This window comes from Hyperolius riggenbachi, chromosome 5 (assembly GCF_040937935.1).
Source record: "Hyperolius riggenbachi isolate aHypRig1 chromosome 5, aHypRig1.pri, whole genome shotgun sequence".
Taxonomy (NCBI): Eukaryota; Metazoa; Chordata; class Amphibia; order Anura; family Hyperoliidae; genus Hyperolius; species Hyperolius riggenbachi.
The window spans coordinates 432169220-432196455 of NC_090650.1; the positions used below are offsets into that span (position 1 = coordinate 432169220).

General features: G+C 46.0%; 1 protein-coding gene across 2 annotated transcripts in view; it reads right to left on the minus strand.

Annotated features, from left to right (window-relative positions):
* Nucleotides 1–27236, minus strand: part of TRAPPC9 (trafficking protein particle complex subunit 9) — a 669767-nt gene that overhangs the window by 543091 nt on the left and 99440 nt on the right. For both annotated transcript variants that reach the window (XM_068238081.1, XM_068238082.1), the window contains exons 13-14: nucleotides 11899–12025; nucleotides 628–760 (exon numbers count right to left, since the gene is read on the minus strand). In XM_068238081.1, coding sequence (XP_068094182.1) covers nucleotides 628–760; nucleotides 11899–12025 — 260 coding nt within the window. The remainder of the gene's footprint in view (nucleotides 1–627; nucleotides 761–11898; nucleotides 12026–27236) is intronic.

Below are 27236 nucleotides of genomic sequence, written 5' to 3' on the forward strand. Positions count from 1 at the left end.
GGCTGGAGAGTTGGTCCTCAGCACCAAATCTCAGTAAATCCCTGCACAGCACCCAAACTTAGTGAATCTCTGAATGGCACCAAGCCTCAGTGACTCTCTGTACAGCACCAAACCTCAGTGACTCTCTGTACAGCACCAAATCTCAGTGACTCTCTGTACAGCACCAAATCTCAGCGACTCTCTGTACAGCACCAAATCTCAGCGACTCTCTGTACAGCACCAAATCTCAGCGACTCTCTGTACAGCACCAAATCTCAGCGACTCTCTGTACAGCACCAAATCTCAGCGACTCTGTACAGCAACAAATCTCAGTGGCTCTCTGTACAGCAACAAATCTCAGTGGATCTGTGTACAGCACCATATCTCAGTGACTCTGTACAGCACCAAATCTCAGTGAGTCTCTGTAGAGCACCAAATCTCAGTGAGTCTCTGTAGAGCACCAAATCTCAGTGAGTCTCTGTAGAGCACCAAATCTCAGTGAATCTATGTACAGCACCAAATAGTGATTCCCTGCGTTGCACCAAATCTCAGTGAATATCTGTAGATCAACAAATCTCAGTGAATCTCTGTGGAGTACAAATCTCAGTGAATCTCTGTAGAGTCTCTTTTAATAAGGACCGGACTCACCTGGGCAGAGAGGTGCTGATCTGCAGGCGTGGCAGAGCTGGGATCACATCCACGGTGCATCCATTATTCTTCAGTCCAGGGAGGTTGTCAAGGAGACAGTCACTGTACACGCCAAAGACAGACGTGTGGTAACCTGTAACAACAGTCAGATATCAGCCCAGCTGCCACGTTCTAGCCTTATCTGCAGGGACAGCCAGTGTGCCGATACACACATACATGTCATCTCATTAAGCCGTTTTTCAGGGCCAAAGAGCCCCTATTGCAAAGCTCTAGACACTATCTCAGAGCTGCAAGGATCCGTGGGCGGCAGTGGCAGCAACTCACCAGATCACCCGTAAATGTTTACTAGTCTGAAACTCTGCCCCTTCCATGGCTATTTTTGTCTGAAGTCTTCTGAAGCTCTGTGGCCATCCCACCTGTGATGCCACTGGCCGTCCCCAGCTCAGCAGCTGCCTATTAGGCCGGGGCAGGGTGAGGCGACACCACGACAAACTCCTGAAGAAGTGAATTCTGATTCACAAAACGTGTTGAATTATTAAAATGCTGAGACAAATGTACTGTATATTTCAGAATATAGGACGCACTTTTACTTCCCAAAAAATGGGGAGAAAAAGTCCCTGTGTCTTATATTCCAAAGACAAGAAGTCTCCAAAGACGATCACTCGCCAATATGAACCGCCAACCCGCCGCATTGTCGGGACTCCCTGTTCTGTCCACTGTGTGGTCCTCCGGTCCCCTCTCTCCAGCTCCCCCCCCCCTCCCCCAGTCTCCTCCACTCCCTGTGTGTGAAAACATTTAGCAGCAGCATGTCTCACCACATCCAGTGCCGAGCGCAGACATCTTCTCTCCTGCATAGCTCCCCTAGTGTCGGCTTCTGCTGGTGACACGATCAACAGAAGCCAGCACTAGAGGAGCAGCGCCGGGGATGAGAGGTCAATTTAGGGGGCATATAGGGAACTATTTTAGAAAACAAAAAGGTTAGACATATTTTGGGGGATTTTTTTAAATTTTGGATGTTACAATCCCCTTTAAGTTTAGGGCATTCTTACATGGCAGCAGAGTAGAAACAGAAAGATTACCATAATATTTAGTAAAGGTATATAATATTTAATAAAGGACCACTATCGCTAAAATGGTAAAAATGTAAAATAACGTAAACACATACAAATAAAAAGTACATTTCTTCCAGAGTAAAATGAGACCTAAATGACTTTTCTCCAATGCTGCTGTCACTTACAGTAAGTAGTAGACATCTGACAGAACCGACAGGTTTTGGACTAGCCCAGCTCCTTATAGGGGATTCTCAGGGTTTTTGCTTACGTTCAAAAGCACGTAGGGAATGGCAGTTGCTCTGCCCAACTGCCCAAAAAAGTGCAAACAGGTAGGGGAGCGGTCTGCATCTTTATATAAATCCTTTTCAGGGATTGTCTCTTTAGAAATAATAAAGTCCATGCAGAGAATCCCCCATGAAGAGATGGGCTAGTCCAAAACCTGTCAGTAATGTCAGATTTCTACTACCTACTGTAAGTGACAGCAACATAGGAGAAAAGTAATTTATGCCTCATTTTACTCTGCAAGAAAAATACTTCTTATTTGCATGGTTTTACATGTATTTTAACTTTTGCAACACACGAAAAAACTTTATTTTGTCTTAGTCTTTTTTTTTTTTTAATACATTACTGGCTAAAACTGTTTTTTTGTACTAGTAAAACTTCTCGCCATTAGTCAGTGCTATGATCACCATCGTCACCCACGCTCTCTGGATAGAAGCAATGCAAAATGTTATCCTATTAAAAAGTCATTTTGGATGCCAAATGTGTTGATATATGTAATGAATATCACCGGACTTTAATTAAAAATACTGTCAGAGTGACAGATCACAGCTCTTTAGAAGACTTGCTGTAAACAGAACGGTCTAAAATGACTTTGTTTAAAAGCAGACGGGACTGAGGAGGAGGGGCTGTATACTTGTATCCCGCAATATGCCAAATCTCGCTTAAAGAAGAACTGTAGTGAGACGTATATGGAGGCTGCCATATTTATTTCCTTTTAAGCAATACCAGTTGCCTGGCAGCCCTGCTGGTCTATTTGGCTGAAGTAGTGGCTGAATCACACCAGAAACAAGCATGCAGCTAATCTTGTCAGATCTGACAAAATTGTCAGAAACACCTGATCTGCTGTATGCTTGTTCAGGGTCTGTGGCTGAACGTATTATGGGCAGAGGATTAGCAAGATAGCCAGGCAACTGGTATTGCTTAACCACTTGAGGACCTAGGGATTTCTACCCCTTAAGGACCGGCCACTTTTTTTCCATTCAGACCACTGCAGCTTTCACGGTTTATTGCTCGCTCATACAACCTACCACCTAAATTAATTTTGGCTCCTTTTCTTGTCACTAATAAAGCTTTCTTTTGGTGCTATTTGATTGCTCCTGCGATTTTTACTTTTTATTATATTCATCAAAAAAGACATGAATTTTGGCAAAAAAATGATTTTTTTAACTTTCTGTGCTGACATTTTTCAAATAAAGTAAAATTTCTGTATACATGCAGCGCGAAAAATGTGGACAAACATGTTTTTGATTTAAAAAAAACCCATTCAGTGTATATTTATTGGTTTGGGTAAAAGTTATAGCGTTTACAAACTATGGTGCAAAAAGTGAATTTTCCCATTTTCAAGCATCTCTGACTTTTCTGACCCCCTGTCATGTTTCATGAGGGGCTAGAATTCCAGGATAGTATAAATACCCCCCAAATGACCCCATTTTGGAAAGAAGACATCCCAAAGTATTCACTGAGAGGCATAGTGAGTTCATAGAAGATATTATTTTTTGTCACAAGTAAGCGGAAAATGACACTTTGTGAGGAAAAAAAAAAAAAAAAAGTTTCCATTTCTTCTAACTTGCGACAAAAAAAAATGAAATCTGCCACGGACTCACCATGCCCCTCTCTGAATACCTTGAAGGGTCTACTTTCCAAAATGGGGTCATTTGTGGGGTGTGTTTACTGTCCTGACATTTTGGGGGGTGCTAAATTGTAAGCACCCCTGTAAAGCCCAAAGGTGCTCATTGGACTTTGGACCCCTTAGCGCAGTTAGGCTGCAAAAAAGTGCCACACATGTGGTATTGCCGTACTCAGGAGAAGTAGTATAATGTGTTTTGGGGTGTATTTTTACACATACCCATGCTGGATGGGAGAAATATCTCTGTAAATGACAATTTGTTAATTTTTTTTACACACAATTGTCCATTTACAGAGATCTTTCTCCCACTCAGCATGGGTATGTGTAAAAATACACCACAAAACACATTATACTACTTCTCCTGAGTACGGCGATACCATATGTGTGGCACTTTTTTGCACCCTAACTGCGCTAAAGGGCCCAAAGTCCAATGAGTACCTTTAGGATTTCACAGGTCATTTTGAGAAATTTCGTTTCAAGACTACTCCTCACGGTTTAGGGCCCCTAAAATGCCAGGGCAGTATAGGAACCCCACAAATGACCCCATTTTACAAAGAAGACACCCCAAGGTATTCCGTTAGTAGTATGGTGAGTTCATAGAAGATTTTATTTTTTGTCAAAAGTTAGCGGAAAATGACACTTTGTGAAAAAACACAATTAAAATCAATTTCCGCTAACTTGTGACAAAAAATAAAATCTTCTATGAACTCGCCATACTACTAACGGAATACCTTGGGGTGTCTTCTTTCTAAAATGGGGTCATTTGTGGGGTTCCTATACTGCCCTGGCATTTAAGGGGCCCTAAACCGTGAGTAGTAGTCTTGAAACGAAATTTCTCAAAATGACCTGTGAAATCCTAAAGGTACTCATTGGACTTTGGGCCCTTTAGCGCAGTTAGGGTGCAAAAAAGTGCCACACATGTGGTATCGCCGTACTCGGGAGAAGTAGTACAATGTGTTTTGGGGTGTATTTTTACACATACCCATGCTGGGTGGGAGAAATAACTCTGTAAATGGACAATTGTGTGTAAAAAAATCAAAAGATTGTCATTTACAGAGGTATTTCTCCCACCCAGCATGGGTATGTGTAAAAATACACCCCAAAACACATTATACTACTTCTCCCGAGTACGGCAATACCACATGTGTGGCACTTTTTTGCACCCTAACTGCGCTAAAGGGCCCAAAGTCCAATGAGTACCTTTAGGATTTCACAGGTCATTTTTGTTTCAAGACTACTCCTCACGGTTTAGGGCCCCTAAAATGCCAGGGCAGTATAGGAACCCCACTAATGACCCCATTTTACAAAGAAGACACCCCAAGGTATTCCGTTAGGAGTATGGTGAGTTCATAGAAGATTTTATTTTTTGCCACAAGTTAGCGGAAATTGATTTGAATTGTTTTTCTTCACAAAGTGTCATATTCCGCTAACTTGTGACAAAAAATAAAATCTTCTATGAACTCACCATACTCCTAACGGAATACCTTTGGGTGTCTCCTTTCTAGAATGGGGTCATTTGTGGGGTTCCTATACTGCCCTGGCATTTTAGGGGCCCTAAACCGCGAGGAGTAGTCTTGAAACTAAATGTCGCAAAATGACCTGTGAAATCCTAAAGGTACTCATTGGACTTTGGGCCCCTTAGCGCACTTAGGGTGTAAAAAAGTGCCACACATGTGGTACCGCCGTACTCAGGAGAAGTAGTATAATGTGTTTTGTGGTGTATTTTTACACATACCCATGCTGGGTGGTAGAAATATCTCTGTACATGACAATTGTTTGATTTTTTTTACACACAATTGTCCATTTACAGAGAGATTTCTCCCACCCAGCATGGGTATGTGTAAAAATACACCCCAAAACACATTATACTACTTCTCCTGAGTACGGCGATACCACATGTGTGACACTTTTTTTGCAGCCTAGGTGCGCTAAGGGGCCCAACGTCCTATTCACAGGTCATTTTGAGGCATTTGTTTTCTAGACTACTCCTCACGGTTTAGGGCCCCTAAAATGCCAGGGCAGTATAGGAACCCCACAAGTGACCCCATTTTAGAAAGAAGACACCCCAAGGTATTCCATTAGGTGTATGGCGAGGTCATCGAAGATTTTATTTTTAGTCACAAGTTAGTGAAAAATGACACTTTGTGAAAAAAAACCAATAAAAATCAATTTCCGCTAACTTTTGACAAAAAATAAAATCTTCTATGAACTCGTCATACACCTAACAGAATACCTTGGGGTGTCTTTTTTCTAAAATGGGGTCACTTGTGGGGTTCCTATACCGCCCTGGCATTTTACGGGCCCAAAACCGTGAGTAGTCTGGAAACCAAATGTCTCAAAATGACTGTTCAGGGGTATAAGCATCTGCAAATTTTGATGACAGGTGGTCTATGAGGGGCCGAATTTTGTGGAACCGGTCATAAGCAGGGTGGCCTTTTAGATGACAGGTTGTATTGGGCCTGATCTGATGGATAGGAGTGCTAGGGGGGTGACAGGAGGTGATTGATGGGTGTCTCAGGGGGTGATTAGAGGGGAAAATAGATGCACTCAATGCACTGGGGAGGTGATCGGAAGGGGGTCTGAGGGGGATCTGAGGGTTTGGCCGAGTGATCAGGAGCCCACACGGGGCAAATTAGGGCCTGATCTGATGGGTAGGTGTGCTAGGGGGTGACAGGTAGTGACAGGAGGTGATTGATGGGTGTCTCAAGGTGTGATTAGTGGGGGGAATAGATGCAAGTAATGCAATGGCGAGGTGATCAGGGCTGGGGTCTGAGGGTGTGGGCGGGTGATTGGGTGCCCTAGGGGCAGATGGGGGTCTAATCTGATGGGTAGCAGTGACAGGGGGTGATTGATGGGTAATTAGTGGGTGTTTAGAGGAGAGAACAGATGCAATGCACTTGGGAGGTGATCTGACTGCGGGTCTGCAGGCGATCGGATGGTGTGGGTGGGTGATCAGATTGCCCGCAAGGGGCAGGTTAGGGGCTGATTGATGGGTGGCAGTGACAGGGGGTGACAGGGGGTGATTGATGGGTGCTAGGTGATTGGCAGGTGATTGACAGGTGATCAGTGGGTTATTACAGGGAAGACCAGATGTAATTAATGCACTGGCGAATTGATAAGGGGGGGAGGGGGGGTCTGAGGGCAATCTGAGCGTGTGGGCGGGTGATTGGGTGCCCGCAAGGGGCAGATTAGGGTCTGATCTGATAGGTAACAGTGACAGGTGGTGATAGGGGGTGATTGATGGGTAATTAGTGGGTGTTTAGAGGAGAGAATAGATGTAAACAATGGATTTGGGAGGTGATCTGATGTCGGATCTGCGGGCGATCTATTGGTGTGGGTGGGTGATCAGATTGCCCGCAAAGGGCAGGTTAGGGGCTGATTGATGGGTGGCAGTGACAGGGGGTGACAGGGGGTGATTGATGGGTGCTAGGTGATTGGCAGGTGAATGACAGGTGATCAGTGGGTTATTACAGGGAAGAACAGATGTAATTAATGCACTGGCAAATTGATAAGGGGGGGTCAGAGGGCAATCTGAGCGTGTTGGCGGGTGATTGGGTGCCCGCAAGGGGCAGATTAGGGTCTGATCTGATAGGTAAAAGTGACAGGTGGTGATAGGGGGTGATTGATGGGTAATTAGTGGGTGTTTAGAGGAGAGAATAGATGTAAACAATGGATTTGGGAGGTGATCTGATGTCGGATCTGCGGGCGATCTATTGGTGTGGGTGGGTGATCAAATTGCCCGCAAGGGGCAGGTTAGGGGCTGATTGATGGGTGGCAGTGACAGGGGGTGACAGGGGGTGATTGATGGGTGATAGGTGATTGGCAGGTGATTGACATGTGATCAGTGGGTTATTACAGGGAAGAACAGATGTAATTAATGCACTGGCAAATTGATAAGGGGGGGTCAGAGGGCAATCTGAGCGTGTTGGCGGGTGATTGGGTGCCCGCAAGGGGCAGATTAGGGTCTGATCTGATAGGTAAAAGTGACAGGTGGTGATAGGGGGTGATTGATGGGTAATTAGTGGGTGTTTAGAGGAGAGAATAGATGTAAACAATGGATTTGGGAGGTGATCTGATGTCGGATCTGCGGGCGATCTATTGGTGTGGGTGGGTGATCAAATTGCCCGCAAGGGGCAGGTTAGGGGCTGATTGATGGGTGGCAGTGACAGGGGGTGACAGGGGGTGATTGATGGGTGATAGGTGATTGGCAGGTGATTGACAGGTGATCAGTGGATTATTACAGGGAAGACCAGATGTAATTAATGCACTGGCGAATTGATAAGGGGGGGAGGGGGGGGTCTGAGGGCAATCTGAGCGTGTGGGCGGGTGATTGGGTGCCCGCAAGGGGCAGATTAGGGTCTGATCTGATAGGTAACAGTGACAGGTGGTGATAGGGGGTGATTGATGGGTAATTAGTGGGTGTTTAGAGGAGAGAATAGATGTAAACAATGGATTTGGGAGGTGATCTGATGTCGGATCTGCGGGCGATCTATTGGTGTGGGTGGGTGATCAGATTGCCCGCAAGGGGCAGGTTAGGGGCTGATTGTTGGGTGGCAGTGACAGGGGGTGATTGATGGGTGATTGATGGGTGATTGACGGGTGATTGACAGGTTATCAGGGGGGATAGATGCATACAGTACACAGGGGGGGGGTCTGGGGGGGGGGGGTCCTGGGGAGAATCTGAGGGGTGGGGGGGTGATCAGGAGGGGGCAGGGGGGGAGATAAAAAAAAATAGCGTTGATAGATAGTGACAGGAAGTGATTGATGGGTTATTAAGGGGGTGATTGGGTGCAAACAGGGGTCTGGGGGGTGGGCAGGGGGGGGGGGTCTGAGGGGTGCTGTGGGCGATCAGTGGGCGGGGGGGGCAGATCAGTGTGTTTGGGTGCAGACTAGGGTGGCTGCAGCCTGCCCTGGTGGTCCCTCCGACACTGGGACCACCAGGGCAGGAGGCAGCCTGTATAATACACTTTGTATATGTTACGGCCAGAACCCGAAGTTTGGCCAGAACTAGAAGTGGCCGGCCACTTCGGGTTCTGGCCGGCCAATGCGCGAACTGGCCGCTGCGCTGCGGCCAATGTGAGGAATGAAACAATTCCTGTAAGGTTTAATGTGATGTTGTGGCCGCAGCGCAGCGGGTAAATGTATCCCACATCTTTACTTTATTCAATGGCATTAAGCCGCCCGGCTTTTTCCCTCCGCCTCTCTCTCTCCTCCCCCCGCCTCTCTCTCCTCCCCCCGCCTCTCTCTCTCCTTCTCTTTATGGGCAGTTGGGCACAGCCGGGCCAGGGACACGCGTGTCCCTCCGGAGTCGTTCGTCGCGGCAGGGGAATCCTGCCGTTCTTGCAGAGCGGGTGCTGGCAGAAGCGATGTCTGCAGCCTCCCCGCTCTGCTCTCCTGCCGCGACGAACGACTCTCCTGGACACGCGTGTCCCCCGCCCGCTGCCCATAAGAGAAGGAAGAGAGAGGCGGGGGGAGGAGAGAGAGGCAGAGGGAAAAAGCCGGGCGGCTTAATGCCATTGAATAAAGTAAAGATGTGGGATACATTTACCCTGCTGCGCTGCGGCCACAACATCACATTAAACCTTACAGGAATTGTTTCATTCCTCACATTGGCCGCAGCGCAGCGGCCAGTTCGCGCATTGGCCGGCCAGAACCCGAAGTGGCCGGCCACTTCTAGTTCTGGCCAAACTTCGGGTTCTGGCCGTAACATATACATTACAAAGTGTATTATACACTTTGTAGCGGCGATCGCGGGGTTAACATCCCGCCGGCGCTTCCGTATGGCCGGCGGGATGTTACGGCGGGCGGGCGGAGCCAGTTGCCGGGGGAAGCGTGCGTCATCAATGACGCGATCGCTCCCCCGGCATAGGAAAAGGACGCAACGCCCTAAGGCGTATTGCGGTCCTTAAGGCATCCACTTTGCCGCCGCCCATGGGCTGTGTGCGGTCGGCAAGTGGTTAAATGAAAATAAATATGGCAGCCTCCATTTACCTCTCACTACAGTTCTCCTTTAAAGAGGAATTCCAGTGAAAATAATATAATAAAAAAAGTGCTTCATTTTTTACCATAATTATGTATAAATGATTTAGTCAGTGTTTGCACATTGTAAAATATTTCCTCTCCCAGATTCACATTCTGACATGTATTACATGGTGACATTGTTACTGTGGGCAGGTTATGTAGCTGTTTCTAGCTGTTCTGGCTGTTACAGACAGCTGTAAACAGCCATTTCCTGTCTGTGAACATTGTTACATTGTGGCAGTTTGCCCAGAGTACCGCGGTCCTCAGAGCTTCTTGTGGGAGGGGTTTCAGCACAAAATCAGCCATACAGCGCCCCCTGATGGTCTGTTTGTGAAAAGCATTCTATTTCTCATGTAAAAGGGGGTATCAGCTACTGATTGGGATAAAGTTCAATTCTTGGTTGGAGTTTCTCTTTAAAGTACAAAAGCTCTACTTTTATGCGTGTCTATAAGCTTCTTCACTAGCAAATCACTTTTAAGGTACCTCCTCCACATAGAGAGGAGCGGAGCTGTCCGGCTGCGCCGATCACTGGAGCCAGGCTGGGTAATGTATAAGTGGGGGGATTGTGGGCGATCGGGGGGTGCCAGCCACATATACTAGTTAGCCTAGTGCTAGCTAACAGCTTATGTATCCCAGACACCACAGCCTGGGATTCAGTCTCAGAGATTCAGTCTGCACCACCATAAGGTGTCGCCAAATACACGGCAAGTTATTTGCAGCCACTAGTGTGCCGTCTCTTCATTTACCTAGATGTTACGCTAGCTGTAGGAGCAATCCAGCTCAGACAAGGCACCAGCAAATGTACAGGTAGCTTGATACCTGTAAACTGGCATGGGCTGAAATTCAGCTTCGGGTGATCCGGATAATTTCTATCCGGATATCACCCAGTAATGCTGGGCGGGGGGGAGGCGGGTGAAGCTTACCTATCTGACGTCTTCTTTGCTCGTCCCTCGGCACCTCCCACGATGCGTTCCAATCCGCCATCACGTAATTACAAACACTTCCTCCTTCCGGGTTGAAAGAGGAAGTGTTTGTAGTCACGCGACGCCGCGTGGACCGCATCGTGGGAGGCGCCGAGGGACGAGCAAAGAAGACGTCAGATAGGTAAGCTAAACCCCCCCCCCCCCCCGCCCAGCATTACTGGGTGAAATCCAGATAGTAATTATCCAGATCACCCGAAGCCGAATTTCAGCCCATGCCTGCCTGTAAAGCTGCTCACCAGGTATCCATTGTTGCATCCGGATTTACCATAAGGCACTGTAGGCACGGGCCTACAGACACCTGATGATGCAAAGGCGGGTCACTCCCCTCCCAGAGCGCCTCTCTCCCTCCTTCCCTATGCAGAGTCCCGAACAGAGTGTAAATGAGGGGTTAGTCGCCCTGCTCTCTGCAGTCCTCTGATGAGGTCTCCCTTCAGTCAGGGGCACCTCTAGCTACTTAAAGAGAACCTGAGGTGGGTTTCTGCAATCAATATTAGGACACAGAGGCACATTCTGCATATTATCACCAGCCTCTGTGTCCTTATAGTGCGCCCCCAGGCTCCCCCTGTGCTCTACTGTTTCCCAATATAAAAACCGGCAGGCTAGTGACACACAGATTGTCGCTGGCTGGCTGTTTACATACAGCACTGCTCTCCCGCCTCCTCTATAGCGCTGCTCCCCGCCTACATCCCTTTCCTCCCCTGTAAGCCGATTGGAAGAGGCTTACAGAGGCGGGGAGGGAAGGGACACAGGCGGGGGAGCCGCGCTATAGAGGAGGCGGGAGACCGGTGCTGAGTGGCAGCCTGTATGTAAACATCCGACTAGTGAGAATCTGTGTGTCACTAGCCTGGCGGTTTTTATAAGGGGGGACAGCAGAGCGCAGGGGGGGGGGGGCTGGAGGCACACTATACGGACACAGAGGTTGGTGATAGTATGCAGAATGTGCTTCTGTGTCCTAATATTGATTGCAGAAACCCACCTCGGGTTCTCTTTAATATTGAGGTTCCTCTAGCTACCAAATACTTGGGGAGACCTCTAGCTACTTAATATTGAGGGTACTTCTGGTTACCTAATACTAAGGGGCACCTGTAGCTACCTGACAGGCAAGGAAAGTAAGAAAGTGACAGCTGGGCTAGCCAGCACACTTACGGTGCCGTTCGGCGGGGGTTTGTAGATTTATGGTGGGCGACGTCTAAGGTACCAGGACATCTGTGCCTATAGGTTCCTGTGAGGTAAATCCGGGCCTGGTCTCTTCCCTCATGTACTCCAACTACTTTGACATTGTGAAGGGTTCAAAGCCAATACTCACCATTGACCGTTATCTGACCGGTGGTCTTCGGCACGCCGACTAGTGTCACTGGATAGAGGCCGGACTCTGCAGGAAGGGACAAGGCAGCCGGGAGGGACTCAAACTCCACACCGCTGGTCAGAAGCCCCTGAAGTACACAGAAGTCATCATTACACATCTAAACTAAATAGAACTTTATTTAATATGAATATAGTGCTTGATCTTTGAGGCATATACAACCTAGCTCCACAGTGTTGACTAATTTAAGGTCTCTTATTCTTTACATTTAAAACCTTTTCTAGGAACCATTTCACTATTTATATATTTCCTCAAGTCTTGGTCCAGAGTTATGGTTTCTTTTTCACATTCATTATACACCTATTTCTCCCCTATGTGCAATCATCTATGGGCTTAAAGAGGAACTCCAGTGAAAATAATGTAATAAAAAAGTGCTTCATTTTTACAATAATTATGTATAAATAATTTAGTCCGTGTTTGCCCATTGTAAAATCTTTCCTCTCCCAGATTTACATTCTGACATTTATCACATGGTGACATTTTTACTGCTGGCAGGTGACGTCACTGGACAGAGATGCTGCTTGCTTTTTTGGCTGTTGGAAACAGCTATTATTTCCCACAATGCAACAAGGCTCCCACAGTGTGATGTCCGTACCTCAGTGCTGTGAGGCGCTGACATCACACTGTGGGAGGGGTTTCACCACAATATCAGCCATACAGAGCCCCCTGATGATCCGTTTGAGAAAAGGAAAAGATTTCTCATGGGAAATTGAGCATCAGCTACTGATTGAGATGAAGTTCAATTCTTGGTTACGGTTTCTCTTTAAGCGTATGCATCTCATGTCCTACACTCATGGAGTCTCTTTTTTATTATATTTTAGATTTTAGCCAACCACGTAACACTATCTAGCCGAAAAAGTGTATTACTCCTGAAGAAGTGAACTATACATGGTTTGATGTTCACGAAACGCGTCAAGAATCTATTTGTTTGTCTCAGTTGTAAATGAAGTGCGAACATATATAAGGACACGGTTGTCCCGTTAGGGTCTCCATAACACCTAATGAAATGGTTGATCTAACAAAAGGGACAAGATTCTGAACTAATGTTACCCTTACCGGGAACAAAAAAATTGAATGGTTAAAAATGGATGAATTTTAGTATTGCTGTAATGGCTATGTGGATGATGCGGATACTTTGTACTTACTCATGTGTGAATTTTTAATGGATTGTAATAAACTGACGTTTTAACTGGTTATCGAATGATTTGATTCATCAATCACCTACCAAGGTTTATGAACAAAAGTTCTTGATGGAACTTATCCCCTTTTAGGGTCCCTATTAGCCCCCAAAAAGAAGACTAGCATCTTACAAGGGACACAAAAGGGGATTCTATGCACAAAATAATATGTACAATTGAAAGACCTAGTGGTCAGTATATTTGAGGCATTTTTGTTTTAAATAGAACAACTTACATTTACAACTGAACTTGGCAAAATAACAGAGGCCACACTCTACACTGGCCACACTCTACACTGGCCACACTCTACACTGGCCACACTCTTTACTGGCCACACTCTACACTGGCCACACTCTACACTGGCCACACTCTACACTGGCCACACTCTACACTGGCCACACTCTAGAAATGGTCAATAAGACAATAATTATTTCGAGTCAATGCAAATGTTATGAGAATTATAACAGACATGACTACAGTGCGGAATTGGGCTGTTGGAATGCAGGAAGTGATGATTGTGATTGGTGAAGTTACAGAATTGTGCATAATGAAGCACCACAAGGGGCCTTCTCTTATTTTGGATATTTTAGAGACAGCACACAGCTCAATCCAGATGCCTAATTAAACATAACCTTCCTACCGACCTTTGTATTTCTTTTTTTCTTTAAATTACTCTACCGGGACCAGCACTACAATTAAGGCAATGGGGGCAATTGCCCCAGAAACTGTAGAGGCCTCCAAGGGTCCTCCATAGACCTATTAAAATGCAGTTTGTTCCGCCGCGGCCGCATGCACTGTGACGTGTGCGTAGTGGCGGCAGAAGTGAGGCGGCAGAAGCAGGCAGGGAAGAGGCGCATGCCGCAAGGATCATACATTACCTGATCCGCCGCGGTCACGCTCGTTGTCCTCGAGGTTCCCTTCCTAGTGGTGTGTCAGACGGCTGGCAGCAGCGGCACTCTCCCCGTCGTGGTGCAGGCATGTGATGTCTCATCAGCGCATACATGCCTGCCGGGAGGGAAGAGGCACCCTGCTGTCGCCAGGGTGGACATTGGTGTCCTTTAAGGTCAAGTAAAGGTGTGGCACATGAGGTTCCATAGGCTAAGAAGGGGTTAACAGTTTTAAAAAAAACCTTTTTCTAGGACAACCGAGATGACATGTGACATGTGTGTGTATGTACAGTGCCAAGCACTCAAAAACCTATGCTGTGTTCCTTTTTTCCTTCTCTGCCTGAAAGAGTTAAAAATCAGGTATGCAAGTGACAGTTTCTGTCTGGGATGAACCGGGTCAGACTATAACATAATCCTCACTGATAAGTAATTACAGCAATAAAATACTTTCCTGTCAGTAAATGGCTTCTGAGAGAAGGAAAGAGATAAAAAGGATCAATAATTCATAGATTTGAGCTCTGGCATACTTCAGTGTGTCATTGAGCAGAGACAATAAAACAAAACTTAAAAACTAGATTTAAATATAAACTAAAACTGTGGGATATCTAACAGAAAGTCATTTTTAGGAGGAGGAAGATGAATACAATTGTTTTTCTCATCAGTTTATTTTCACCTCAGCTGTCCTTTAAACTTTAAAAAAAAAAAAAAAAAAAAAAAAAAAAAACATTTCAAAGTGAATGATTGCTGCTGTAGCAAGTAGCAGCAATCATTTAACGGTGCATGTATGGGACGTGACGTGACGCAACTTAACGCATTAAGTGTAAATTGGCCCTGAAGAAGCGGTGGCCCTGGTGTGAGGGGTCCTTGGTAATGTTCCTTGCTATTCCTCATGTGAGGAGCTTCAAGCCAGGTTTGGTTTGGCAACCTACTTTTATTCTAAAGACAGGTACACTTTAACCTTCTAAATGCGTGAAAAGCGAAAAATAAAATCTCGATATACTCCCTTTCATTGTCGGTGGGATCCTGACAGTAGGCCTGGATAGGTGTGAGCCACCCTGAGCCCCCCACAGCGAGCCCTGATAGAGAAGCGCATGTGTCCCGCTGGGTGGGCCGACACCGGGCGCGGCCGCTGACAGTCCATCATGCACTGCTCACAAGCGGCCTCTCCCTGCAGGACTGCTTACAAGGATGATTTGTGCTAATTAAACAACTAAACATCCACTTGCAGTTGACAAGCAGCGGGAGGAGAGGGGGGTGAGGCGAGGATTCAGAGAGGAAGGCCTGGCAATGGCTGAGGGCTCTTTCACATTAGGGCAGATTTTCTGCGTTTCAACGCAAAGGGTAAAGTTTGCGTTACCCAAGGTGAAATGAAAGTCCATAGACTTTCATTTTAGCTTTCACATATAACGCAGCCTTTTTGTGCGTTGCGTTCCACTGCACCCAGGCGCAGTTTTTTGGCCAACGCTAGCTTTATGCGTTACAATGTTAGTCAATGTAAAACGCACACTATGCGCGTTTTTAATCCGTTAACGCAGGCAATCAGTCCCAGAATGCAACAGAGGAACAATGTAGAAAGTTGACAACTAAAAGAAAAAAAAAAAATCCTGCGTTTTTCTATGTGCAGTAACGGATTGAAAACGGATTAAAAACGCACACTCACTGCAGTGCAACGCATATCAAAACGCAGTAAAAGGCATACAACAAAACTTATGCTTTGAGCGTTCTCCAACGCAAGCTCTGATGTGAAAGAGCCCTCAGGAAATTGTCAGAGCGTTTCTGTGCGGCGGGAGATTACAGGAGGCCGCGGAGTACCGCAATACAAGAACATTACAGGTGTGCAAATAATGAGAGCAGGAAAACTAGATAAGCTTCGCTAACTGCTGATTTATGGAGCTGCGAAGCTTTATGGAGAGATTCTGCCTGCAGCAAACCGCCCTGCAAACTCTGAGAAACAAGGAGCAGAACTGCAGAACTAAACACCAGCGACAGGTCCAATCAAAACCAGACAGATAGTCTCGACGCACACTCACAGCAGCGTAACGCCTGCCTCGGGTGCCGCCATAGACGTAATGTTATTATACCTGTAGCGGCGCAGTGGGATTGTCAGCGTTATTTGGGTGCTGTCGGTAGCCAGACCCCAAATTACCCGTTCCTCCGAGTGCCTATGACTCAGAGGTGGGATAGTATTTAAAGAGAAACCGTAACCAGGAATTGAACTTCATCCCAATCAGTAGCTGATGTCCCCTTTCCCATTAGAAAGCTTTTCCTTTTCACAAACGGATCATCAGGGGGCTCTGTATGGCTGATATTGTGGTGAAACCCCACACACAGTGCGATGTCAGGACCTTGGTCATGACAGTTTCCTGTCTGTGAACCTTGTTGCATTATGGGAAATAACAGCTGTTTACAGCTGTTTCCAACTGCCAAAAAAGCATGCAGTATCTCATTCCACTGACATCACCTGCCAGCAGTAAAAATGTCACCATGTGATAAATGTCCGAATGTAAATCAGGGAGAGGAAAGATTTTACAGTGAACAAACACTGACTAAATCATTTATACAAAACTAGCTGATGACCTGGCGTTTGCCGGGTATGTATTTGGCTGGTGTTGGCTGCACCTAATTTTTCTAACCCTACCACACGAACACCCAGTGACCAAGTTTGTGAGCTTTGGGGTCTTTGGCATCAATAATTTGTAGATTCCCATAGAAATTGCACAAATCTGATTATCTGTTTGTGGCTCCGCCCCTCTTCAGCATTTGAACCCCAGTCACCCAATGACCAACTGTAGCAGGTTGGAGGCATCTGCTATAAACAGTGTAAAAAGGGCAGCAATTTAAATATTTCCCTTAAAAATCAACAGGTGGATTTTGATTGGCTCTTATGGGCTCCACCCATTTCCCAGAATATTCATCTCAGTCACCCAGTGACCATCTGGGCAAATTTTGAGAACCCTGCCATAAACAGTGTAAGAAGGGCTGCAGTTTATATTTTCCCAGTGAAATTTGTTTTTGGCTCCGCCTACTTTTTGTAACCTGGACACACAGTCACTCAATGACCAACTTTGTGAGCTTTGGGGTCCTTGGCATCAATAATTTGTATTTTCCCATGAAATAAAACAAATATGATTGGCTGTTTGTGTCTCCCCCCCTTTTTCTGAATTTGAACCCCAGTGACCCAATGACCAATTGTACCAGGTTTGAGGCTTGTGCCATTAACAGCGCAAGAATGGCAGCAATGTTAATATTTCCCTTGAAAATCAACAGGCACATTTTGATTAACTTTTTTAGGCTCCGTCCACTTTTATGAATATTAATCCCAGTCACTCAGTAACCAACTGTGCAAAGTTTGAGAACCCTGCCATCAACAGTGAAGAAAGGCTGCAGTTAGTTTCCATTTTCCCAGGGAAATCTGTTTTTGACTCCATCCAATTTTTGTGACCTTGACATACAGTCACTCAATGACCAGGCTTGTGAGCTTTTGGGTTCCTGGCATCAAAATAGTGTGAATGGAAGCAGTTTATCCAACAAATAAATCCGATTGGGTGTTTGTGGTCCCGCCCCTTTAGTGAATTTGAACCACAGTCACTTAATGATCGACTGTAGCATTTTTTAGGCCTCTGCCATTAACAGTGTAAGAATGGCAGCAGTTTCAATATTCCCCTATAAAATCAATAGGTAAATTTTGATTGGCTGTTGTAGGCTCCACCTACTTTTCTGAATATTAATCCCAGTCATCCAGTGACCAACTGTGTCAAGTTTGGCCAAGAATGTAAGAATGGTGTAAGAATGGTAGCAATGTAAATATTCCACTTTAAAATCAATAGGTGAATTTTGATTGGCTGTTATAGGCTCCACCCACATTTCTGAATATTAATCCCAGTCACCCAGTGGCCAACTATGTCAAGTTTGGGAACCCTGCCATTAACAGCGTAAGAATGGCTGCAGTTTATATTTTCTCATGTAAAAAGTTAGTTGTATTTGGTTCCGCCCACTATTTCTAACCTGACATACAGTCACTCAATGACTTTATGAGCTTTGGGCTCTTCGGCATCAATAAGTTGCATTTTCTCATTAAAATTAAACAAATCTGATTGGTTGCTTGTGGCCCGCCCCTTTTCAGAATTTTACCTCCTGGGCGATAATCCCGAGCTCAGCTCGGGCTATACCGCCGCGGAGGATTTCTCAGGCCCTGCTGGGCCGATTTGCATTTTTTTTTGTTACACGCAGCTAGCACTTTGCTAGCTGCATTTAACAACCGATCGCCGCCGCCCGCTGCCGATCCGTCGCTACCCGCCACGTTATAGGCCCCCCCCCCGCCGAGACCCCGTGCGCAGCCTGGCCAATCAGTGCCAGGCAGCGCTGAGGGTTGGATCGGGACTCCCTTTGACGTCACGACGTCGATGACATCATCGCGATCGTCGCCATGGCGACCATGGCGATGGGGGAAGCCAAACAGGAAATCTCGTTCTGAACGGTATTTCCTGTTTGCTCTGATCGCCGGAGGCGATCGGAAGGGGTGGGGGGATGCCGCTGCACAGCAGCTATCATGTAACTAGCGCTAGGCTAGCTACATGATTAAATAAAAAAAAAACATTAAAAAAGTGGTTCCCCGCCCCCCTGGCGATGTTATTGTATCGCCCAGGAGGTTAAACCCCAGTCTCTCAGTGACTGATTGTACCAGATTTGAGGCCTCTTCCATTAAAAGTGTAAGAATGGCAGCAATGTAAATATTCCCTTTGAAAATCAATTTTGATTGGCTGTTGTAGGCTCCACCCACTTTTCTGAATAATAATCCCAGTCATCCAGTGACCAACTGCGTCAAGTTTGAGAACCCTCCCAAAAAACAGAACGGCTGAAATCAATCTAACAAATCTGATTGGCTGTTTATGGCCCCACCCCCTTTAGTGAATGTGGACCTCAGTCACCCAGTCACTGACTGTATCAGGTTTGAGGCCCCTGCCATTAACAGTGTAAGAAGGGTAGCAATGTAAATATTACACTTTAAATTCAAAAGGTGAATTTTGATTGGCTGTTATAGGCTCCACCCACATTTCTGATTATTAATCCCAGTCACCCAGTGGCCAAATGTGTCAAGTTTGGGGACCCTGCTATTAACAGTGTAAGAATGGCTGCAGTTTATATTTTCCTATGTAAAAATGTACTTGTTTATTTATTTGTTATTTATGAGCTTTGGGGTCCTTAGTATCAATAATTTGTATGTTCTTATTGAAATGAAACAAATCTGATTCACTGTTTGTGGCTCCGCCCCTTTCTGAATTTGAACCCCAGTTATCCAGTGACCAACTGTACCAGGTTTGAGGCATCTGCTATTAGCAGTGTAAGAATGGCAGCAATTTAAATATTCCCTTTGAAAATAAACAGGTGAATTTTGATTGGCTGTTGTAGGCTCCAACTATTTTCCTGAATATTAATTCCAGTCACCCAGTGACCACATGTGCAAAGTTTGAGAACCATGCCATTAACAGTGTAAGAATGGCTGCAGTTTATATTTTCCCAGTGAAATTTGTTTTTGGTTCTGCCCACTTAGTGTAACCTTGACACACAGTCACTCAATGACCAAGTTTGTGAGCTTTCAGGTTCCTGGCATCAAAAATGTGTGAGTGGAAGCAGTTTATCCAGCAAGGCAGGGCCGGTGTTACCATAGAGGCAAAGGGGGCAATTGCCCCAGGGCCCCGACCTCTGCTGAGGCCCCCGTAGCACCGACCCTGCTACATTCTGCCTGCTCTCCCTGTCCGCACTGCTCCCCGGGGCCCTGCAAGTATAATAGCAGCCATAATTACCTATTGGTCCCGGCGGGTGAGCGGACAGGCAGCGGCTGCACTCTGAGACACGCTGTCTCCCTCCCACTCTATGACCCGGCATGTGTTTAGAAATGACGTAGAGTGGGAGGGAGACAGCGTGCCTCAGAGTGCAGCCGCTGCCCGTCCGCTCACCGCCAGGACCAACGCTACAGCTCGACACAGGGCCCCTCAAACCGGCCCTGCACCAAGGAAATCTGAATGGCTGTTGTTGGCCCTGCCCCTTTAGTGAATTTGGACCCCAGTCACCGATGAGGCAGAGCGTCCTGGTCCAGGAAGTGTTGGGCCTACACTTCGCCTGAAAGTCGCCAGTAAAGGAGCTGCCAGCTGGACCCGGAGAGGAGCCAGGTGGACTGCAGTGGACCTCGCGGCCTACGGTGGGCTGGAGGAAGCTTCAGGTACTGTAGGTACCAATTTTATTTTATCCACTGCTCAGCGTCCCTTTACCTCTTCCTGTACTGGAAACAATATGAGACTCTTGTCTAAGCTATTACTGTTCTATTTCTTAGTTGTACTACACATACAATTCATTATATCATAAGTTTATTTTCACTTCAGATTCTCTTCAACAAACCTGCACTGAAAATTATTTTGATTTGAGGTCTCGATAGAAAACCCCAGATCTACTTCACAGTGCCAGACAGGAAATAGTTAAGAGAAAGATGGAAGAACAGACCTCGCCGCCGGCCACAAATACCAAAAATGACACACAAATCACAGAAATAGCTCCGGAGGACTCTGGTGACAATGTCAGGGAAGCGGGCTGCCGTCTCTCTGGTCACTGTGACCCTGCGCGGGATAATTCCCTCTCTGTCACACACACGCACGGCCAGGAAAAGAGCTTACAAGCGCCCTATAACAAGGCATTACTCTTATTACAAGGCCATTAATGCCGGTGACGTCCTCGGTCAGCGGCCGCATGCCGGACCCCCCTGGAGGAAGAGCTGTATGTGACCGACGGTTATAGACGCAGCCTCGCGGGAGATAATTTGCTTTATTGGGCATTCATTTTAACGCGATTAGAAGTTCTAGGAACAGGAGGTCATCGAGGGATTCTGTGCACAATCTGCAGGACGATAAAAGCGTCAGGATGACATGACAATAACCGCTCCCTTGTTTGTCGTCTGCGGAGAGACACGCGTGAACGCAGCTATCTCAGGAGCCAAGCGATCCCGCGCTGATCGTTAAACATCATAAAACCTGATGAGTGGCTCTATCAGGAGGACCCAGAGCTTGAAATTAAGCTGCCGGATACAGACGCCTTGTAATGCAGTTATTTATTATTAGCTTAACGGTCCTCCGCGGCGTTCCGTCACCCCTAGTCAATCAGGACCCACTTAGTGAGGGCGTCAGTCAGGAGAGGAATATACTCCGTTACGTCAGTGATATTTAAAGAGAAACCGTGACCAAGAATTGAACTTCATCCCAATCAGTAGCGGATACCCCTTTTACATGAGAAATCAGCTCCTTTTCACAAACAGACTATCAGGGGGCGCTGTATGACTGATATTGGGGTGAAACCCCACCCACAAGAAACTCTGAGGACCATGGTACTCCTGGCAGTTTCCTGTCTGTGAACCTTGTTGCATTGTGGGAAATAGCTGTTTACAAAAAGCAAGCAGCAGCTACTTCTGATGGTTAAAAGGTGTGTGTTCCGTCATTTCCAGTGACAGACTAGCACATTTTTGCACATGTTTTGTGGTTTGTGCCTTTGGGTTAAAGCAATACTGAAATGACCCTGAAAAAAAATTCTATAGGGGTTGAGGCACAAACTTGCGGTAATATTGCAGTGCGCAGACGTTGCAAGGCAATATTACCCTTACTACCAGCACTGTGTAACACGAGTTACACTATTAGCGCAACCTGCAGTACTCAACTAGTGCAACTGTTGCTATGGCAATGCACGTTACCATTAGGAGCGCAGGTCACCTTAGCAACGGTCCCGCTAGTAGCAGAACTTGCAGTACACAGTTTCGGTAGTGATGGGAACGATGTCTGTGCACAGAATCTGCTACGGAGAGGGAAAGCTCTGGATCCCACCGAGCCTTCCCTGTCCTCGCCTGGTCCCCTCGACCCAGTGCCATCACCCCATGAAAGTTATCTGACTTAAGGGGCCCATACACTCAGCCGATTTGTGGCAGATCAATCAATCACAAATCGATTGCCCAATCGATCAATTTGCGGCCGATTTCAATCAATTCCAATCCAGCTGACATGTTGAAAAAATTTGGCTTATCTCTGGAGATGGCTTACCAATTTGCATTGGACCTAATGGAAATCTGATGGCAACAAAATGCGATCAGATCGATTTTCAATAGATTTCATACTGAAATCTATTGGAAATCTGTTCCTAGTAAAAAATGTTTTTAAACACATCAGATAGATCAGAAAATCTACTGATGACCTATCTGCTGCTAATCTGACGAGTGTATTGCCACCTTTAACTGATCGAATTTGCCTTTGAGAGTCCTGCTGTAGGCTTGGAAAATACTGGCGACCCCACACAGTACAGAGTCTCTTGTCTTTGGAAGCACGCAGGGATGCGACGGCTTCTGAAGAGGTGGAAAGAGGGCACAGGGAAAGGCCCGGGAAGATTCTATAGGATCCAGAACCTTCTCTTCGGTATTGCTTTAAACATGCATTCACAGCTGTATAACATACGTTCAATGGGGGTGGGGCCCTCAGGTGCCTGGCAAATGACAGAGTGAAGACACAGGACACTGGAGGAGGTTTGCTGGCAGACAGGTGAGCTTGAGCACCACTTCCACACTTACCACAGATGACAGTACGCATTATACATGGAGGAGACCAGTCAGGGGTCCATCAGACATCAGGAAATCGCACAATCGCTACAGTCACGCAACCAACTGAGCCCTTTAAACAGGATCTCTCCACATACTGTAGCTCCCAACTGTCCCTTTCTCAGGGAGACTGTCCCTCTTTGAGAACTAAAACCCTCTGTTCCTCTTTCCCATCATTTAAGCCTCTCTCAGGACTGTATAGATCTATGTAAATATACATGTTTTTCTACAGTAAAATGTGTTTAATATTCTCTAAATGCTATTTCTATCAGCTCAATTGATCCGTTTCTTATTTTTAAATGTTAAAAAGGAGAACTAAAGATGGCCCCCTCTACCAGTGTCTTCTTATTTTAAAACGTTTACTTTTGCTTCTACATTCTGGTATCAGTGACTAGGGGTGTGGCAGAAGTGTGATTAGGGGTGTGGCAGGGGTGTGATTAGGGGTGTGGCAGGGGAATGTCTCAATGTGTCTTTCTTATCTCAAAAAGTTGGGACGTATGTATCTGTTATAAACTGTTCTAATTCACCTTTTTTCCGGCACCAGCAAACTCCTCCTCAAGAGTTTGCTAACACGATCACACAGCAAGCAGGAGATAGACTTTCTCGGGCTTCTTCAATGTTTACGTTATTTATTCAAGTAACAGAAATACAGATAGATACAGTTTATCATCTCCTGGCAAAGCAGACTTCCATGTTGCGTTACAGCTGCGTGAGTACCTTCCTGCTGAAAGTACCCAGGTCTTCTTATATCTACTCTATGTTACATCTAGACTACCTATGTACAGCATACATTATATCAGATTACAGAAAGGAATAACATACTTAGAAGTCCCAGTCAGACTTGCGAGCTATTGCGAAAGTAAAGAGCAGAATGCCCTCTCCATCGCTGACCCCAGGTTTAATACCGACTAGGAAAGAGTTAAATATGACATCATCTTCGCCATCCCCTATATCAGTCTATTGGTGGACCCACTTGTGGTGTCACCATACACACCTACTTGATTAATAATCAATGAGGCATTTGACCTATATGCAGGAATGTGGATGTTTAGTAAATATGGCCTATGTTTACTGTTCCTGTGGTGTACGTGGAGGTCAGAGTAGGCCGATGGCCTTCTTTTAGGAACATGTTCTCAGTATCTGCGTGTATCCTCTGCTACACGCAGACCCTGAGATGCCTCTGCCTGCATCACAAAACCTCTATTGATTTTAAAGGCATACACTGCGGACAAGCCTTTTACATAAAACTCAGGCCAAGTAACTGAGGCCTACTTAAATTATAACAGTATCCAGATGCCTGATTAACCACTTCAAGGACTTACGAGGCGAAGATGGTAAAAAAAAGTTAAATACCTATTCAGTTTTATGACCCTTAGGGCCCGTTCAGACTGCACGCGTTTCCAGCCGCGTTTTGAAAACGCGTGCAGGAGGCCGGCACGCACGACATCAGACAGTGCATAGAGTGCAGTGTCTGATGTTCACACTGCATGCGTTCCAGACCTGTGCTGTTCGGGAACGCATGCTGCACGCAGATTTTGCAAAAACGCGCGGTTGTCCTATTCACTTTTCAGTGATGGGATTAGCCACGCAACGCATACAAACGCGGATGGCGTGCGTTCGCATGCGTTGCGTTCCGCATGCGTGGCCGTCCGCGTTTGTAATGTGAACGGCCCCTTAGGGGACGCCATCCGCTTCCCCCTTCCATTCTGCTGCGCTTGTAAAGCAATACCCTGGCTCATGGGGGTCCTGAACCAATCCCTCGGGTCGTCCTCAGCTGCCCCACTGAAGATGGCCGCCAGGTCCGGCCGCAGCTCTAAGTCCTCCTCCAGCTCCGACCTCATTACGGCAGTCTCGAGTGCTTTATGTACACGAGACTGCCGGTAATGAGGTCGGAGCTGGAGGCCATCTTCAGAGGGGCAGCTGAAGACGACCCGAGGGATCGGGTCGGGACCCCCACGAGCCTGGGAATTGCTTTACAAACGCAGCAGAATGGAAGGGGGGATGCGGATGGCGTCCTCTAAGGGTCATAAAACTGAATAGGTATTATACTTTTTTTTACCATCTTCGCCTCCTAAGTCCTTTAAGTCTATCTGGACGGATATATCCGTCCAGATAGCCTGCCCTGCTGCTGCTGAGGCGTGCGTGCGATCTCTCGCTGCCTTCCATTAGCCCAGAGATCAATGAATGGGAACACAGTTCCCATTCATTGATCTAAGTCCAAGTATGAAAGACCGACACCGTCAGCGAGACGGCTCCGTCTTTCTTAAATTCCCTTCTGCCCCATCCACGCTTTACTTCCGCTTGCATAGTAATACTACGCGTGCAGAAGTAAGCTCCGAGGGCATCTTGTGGCCAAATAGTAAAATTACATCTAGAAATAAAAATTACCAGATGACATTTTCTTACTGTAAAAATTAGTCCCTTACCTCCCACACTCCCCAATAGCTACACAATTTTTATTTTTTTTGTAAAATAAAAATAAAAAAAAAATACAATAAAAAAAAAAAAAATACATAAATAGTTACCTTAGGGGCTAAGCTTTTCTAATATGTATGTAGTAAGGTATATTACTGTTATTTTTTTAATTATAAGCTTGTAAGAATGGACGCAAAATTGAAAAAGATGCACCTTTATTTCCAAATAAAATATGGGCGCCATACATTGTGATAGGGACATAATTTAAACGGTGTAATAACCGGGACAAATGGGCAAATAAAACATTAATTTTAACTGAAAAATATTGATTTTTTTTTTTTTCATTTCTTTCTTAACTTCCCTGGTGTTCAATTGTTGCGGACTTTTGTCCACGGCAGGGCTATTTTTAAAAAAAAAACTTGTTTTAAATCATGTAGCTAGCACTAGGCTAGCTACATGTGTCTGGTGATTGCCCCGGTGCTGTGTCCCGCCCCTGCTCGCCGCCGGCTATATTTAATGCTCCGGGATCCTGCAAGAGCTGTAACTTCTTCATTCAGCTTCAGTCGTCGCTATGGCGATGATCCGTCATGACATCATCGATGTCATGTGCAGTCCCAATCCTCGCCGTAGCAACGCCTGGTGGTGATGGAAGAGGCTCGGCCAGCGCGGGCTCCGGGGGAGAAGGCGGCAATCGGACAACACATGTAGCTAGCCAAGTGCTAGCTGCATGATGTACAAAAAGTTTTTTCCCCAAAAATAATCTCCCTGGGCCATGCTATCCCCTCCGGCGGTAATGGATGAGCTGAGCTCGTCCATACCGCTCAGGAGGTTAATCTTCTTGTTAAAATGGATTTAAAATAAAATAATTCTTAGCAAAATGTATCGCCCAAAGAAAGCCTAAATGGTGGCGGAAAAAACAAGATATAGATCATTTCATTGTGATAAGTAGCAATAAACTCATTGGCGAATGAATGGGAGGTAAAAGTTGCTCAGATGCATAAGGTGAACAACACTGTAGGCTGAAGTGGGTAATCATTTCTATCCATTTTTTCCTGAAATCAAAGTTCCGATCTGGTGTCTAATTTGCAGCACAAATCTCTGCCAGATTCGATCATTACGATCAAATCTGCAGGATATTGATGTTGCAGTGACGTATGGGCACCGTTACAGGTTCCGTCTCCCTCCTGTCAATAATATCACAGGAGCAGAGATGAGGATATGGGCAGTGGCGAAGTAGTTAGCGCTCTCGTCTTGCAGTGCTCGGTGCCTAGTTCAAATCCCAGCCAGAGCGCTATCTGCGAAGAGTTTGTATGTTCTCCCCATGTCTGTGTGGGTTTCCTCAAGGCACTCCAGTTTCCTCCCACATCCCAAAAACATACAAAAAAGTTAATTGGCTTCCCCTAAATTAGCCCTCGGCTACTATTCACACACATACACAATACATACGTAGACATAGGACAGTGATAGGGATTACCGTTAGATTGTGAGCTCCTCTGAGGGACAGTTAGTGACTAGACAATATACTCTGTACAGCACTGTGGAAGATGTTGGCGCTATATAAATACTGAATAATGATAATGATAGATGGCCATAGGTGGCAGCTTAGTGAAGGAGGCGGGGCCGGGACCAATGAAAGAGTCAGGCTGATGTCCAAGCATACAAATATATATATATATATATATATATATATATATATATGTATATATATATATATATATATATATATATATATATATATATATATATATATATAAAATCAAAGCAACAAAAACAGCAGAGAAGTCAAACAGGTTCAATAAGAGAGAAGCAGGGCTGTGGAGTCAGAGTTGGAGTCGAGGAGTCATAGTTGGGGCAATTTTGGGCACCCAGAGCGGGAGTTGCAGTCGTGGTTTTTATAAACTGAGGAGTCGGAGTTGGGAGTCGGAGTCGCAAGATTTTTGTACAAAATCCACAGCCCTATTAAGTATTAGACTAAGGAGTCGGAGTCTGAGCAATTTTGAGTACTCGGAGTCGGAGCTGGAGTCGGAGTTGTGGTTTCAGAAACTGAGGAGTCGGAGTCGGGTGATTTTTGTACAAAATCCACAGCCCTGTTGAATATTAGACTAAGGAGTCGGAGTCGAGGAGTCATTTTGGTTACCCGGAGTCAGAGTTGGAGTCGTGGTTTCAGAAACTGATGAG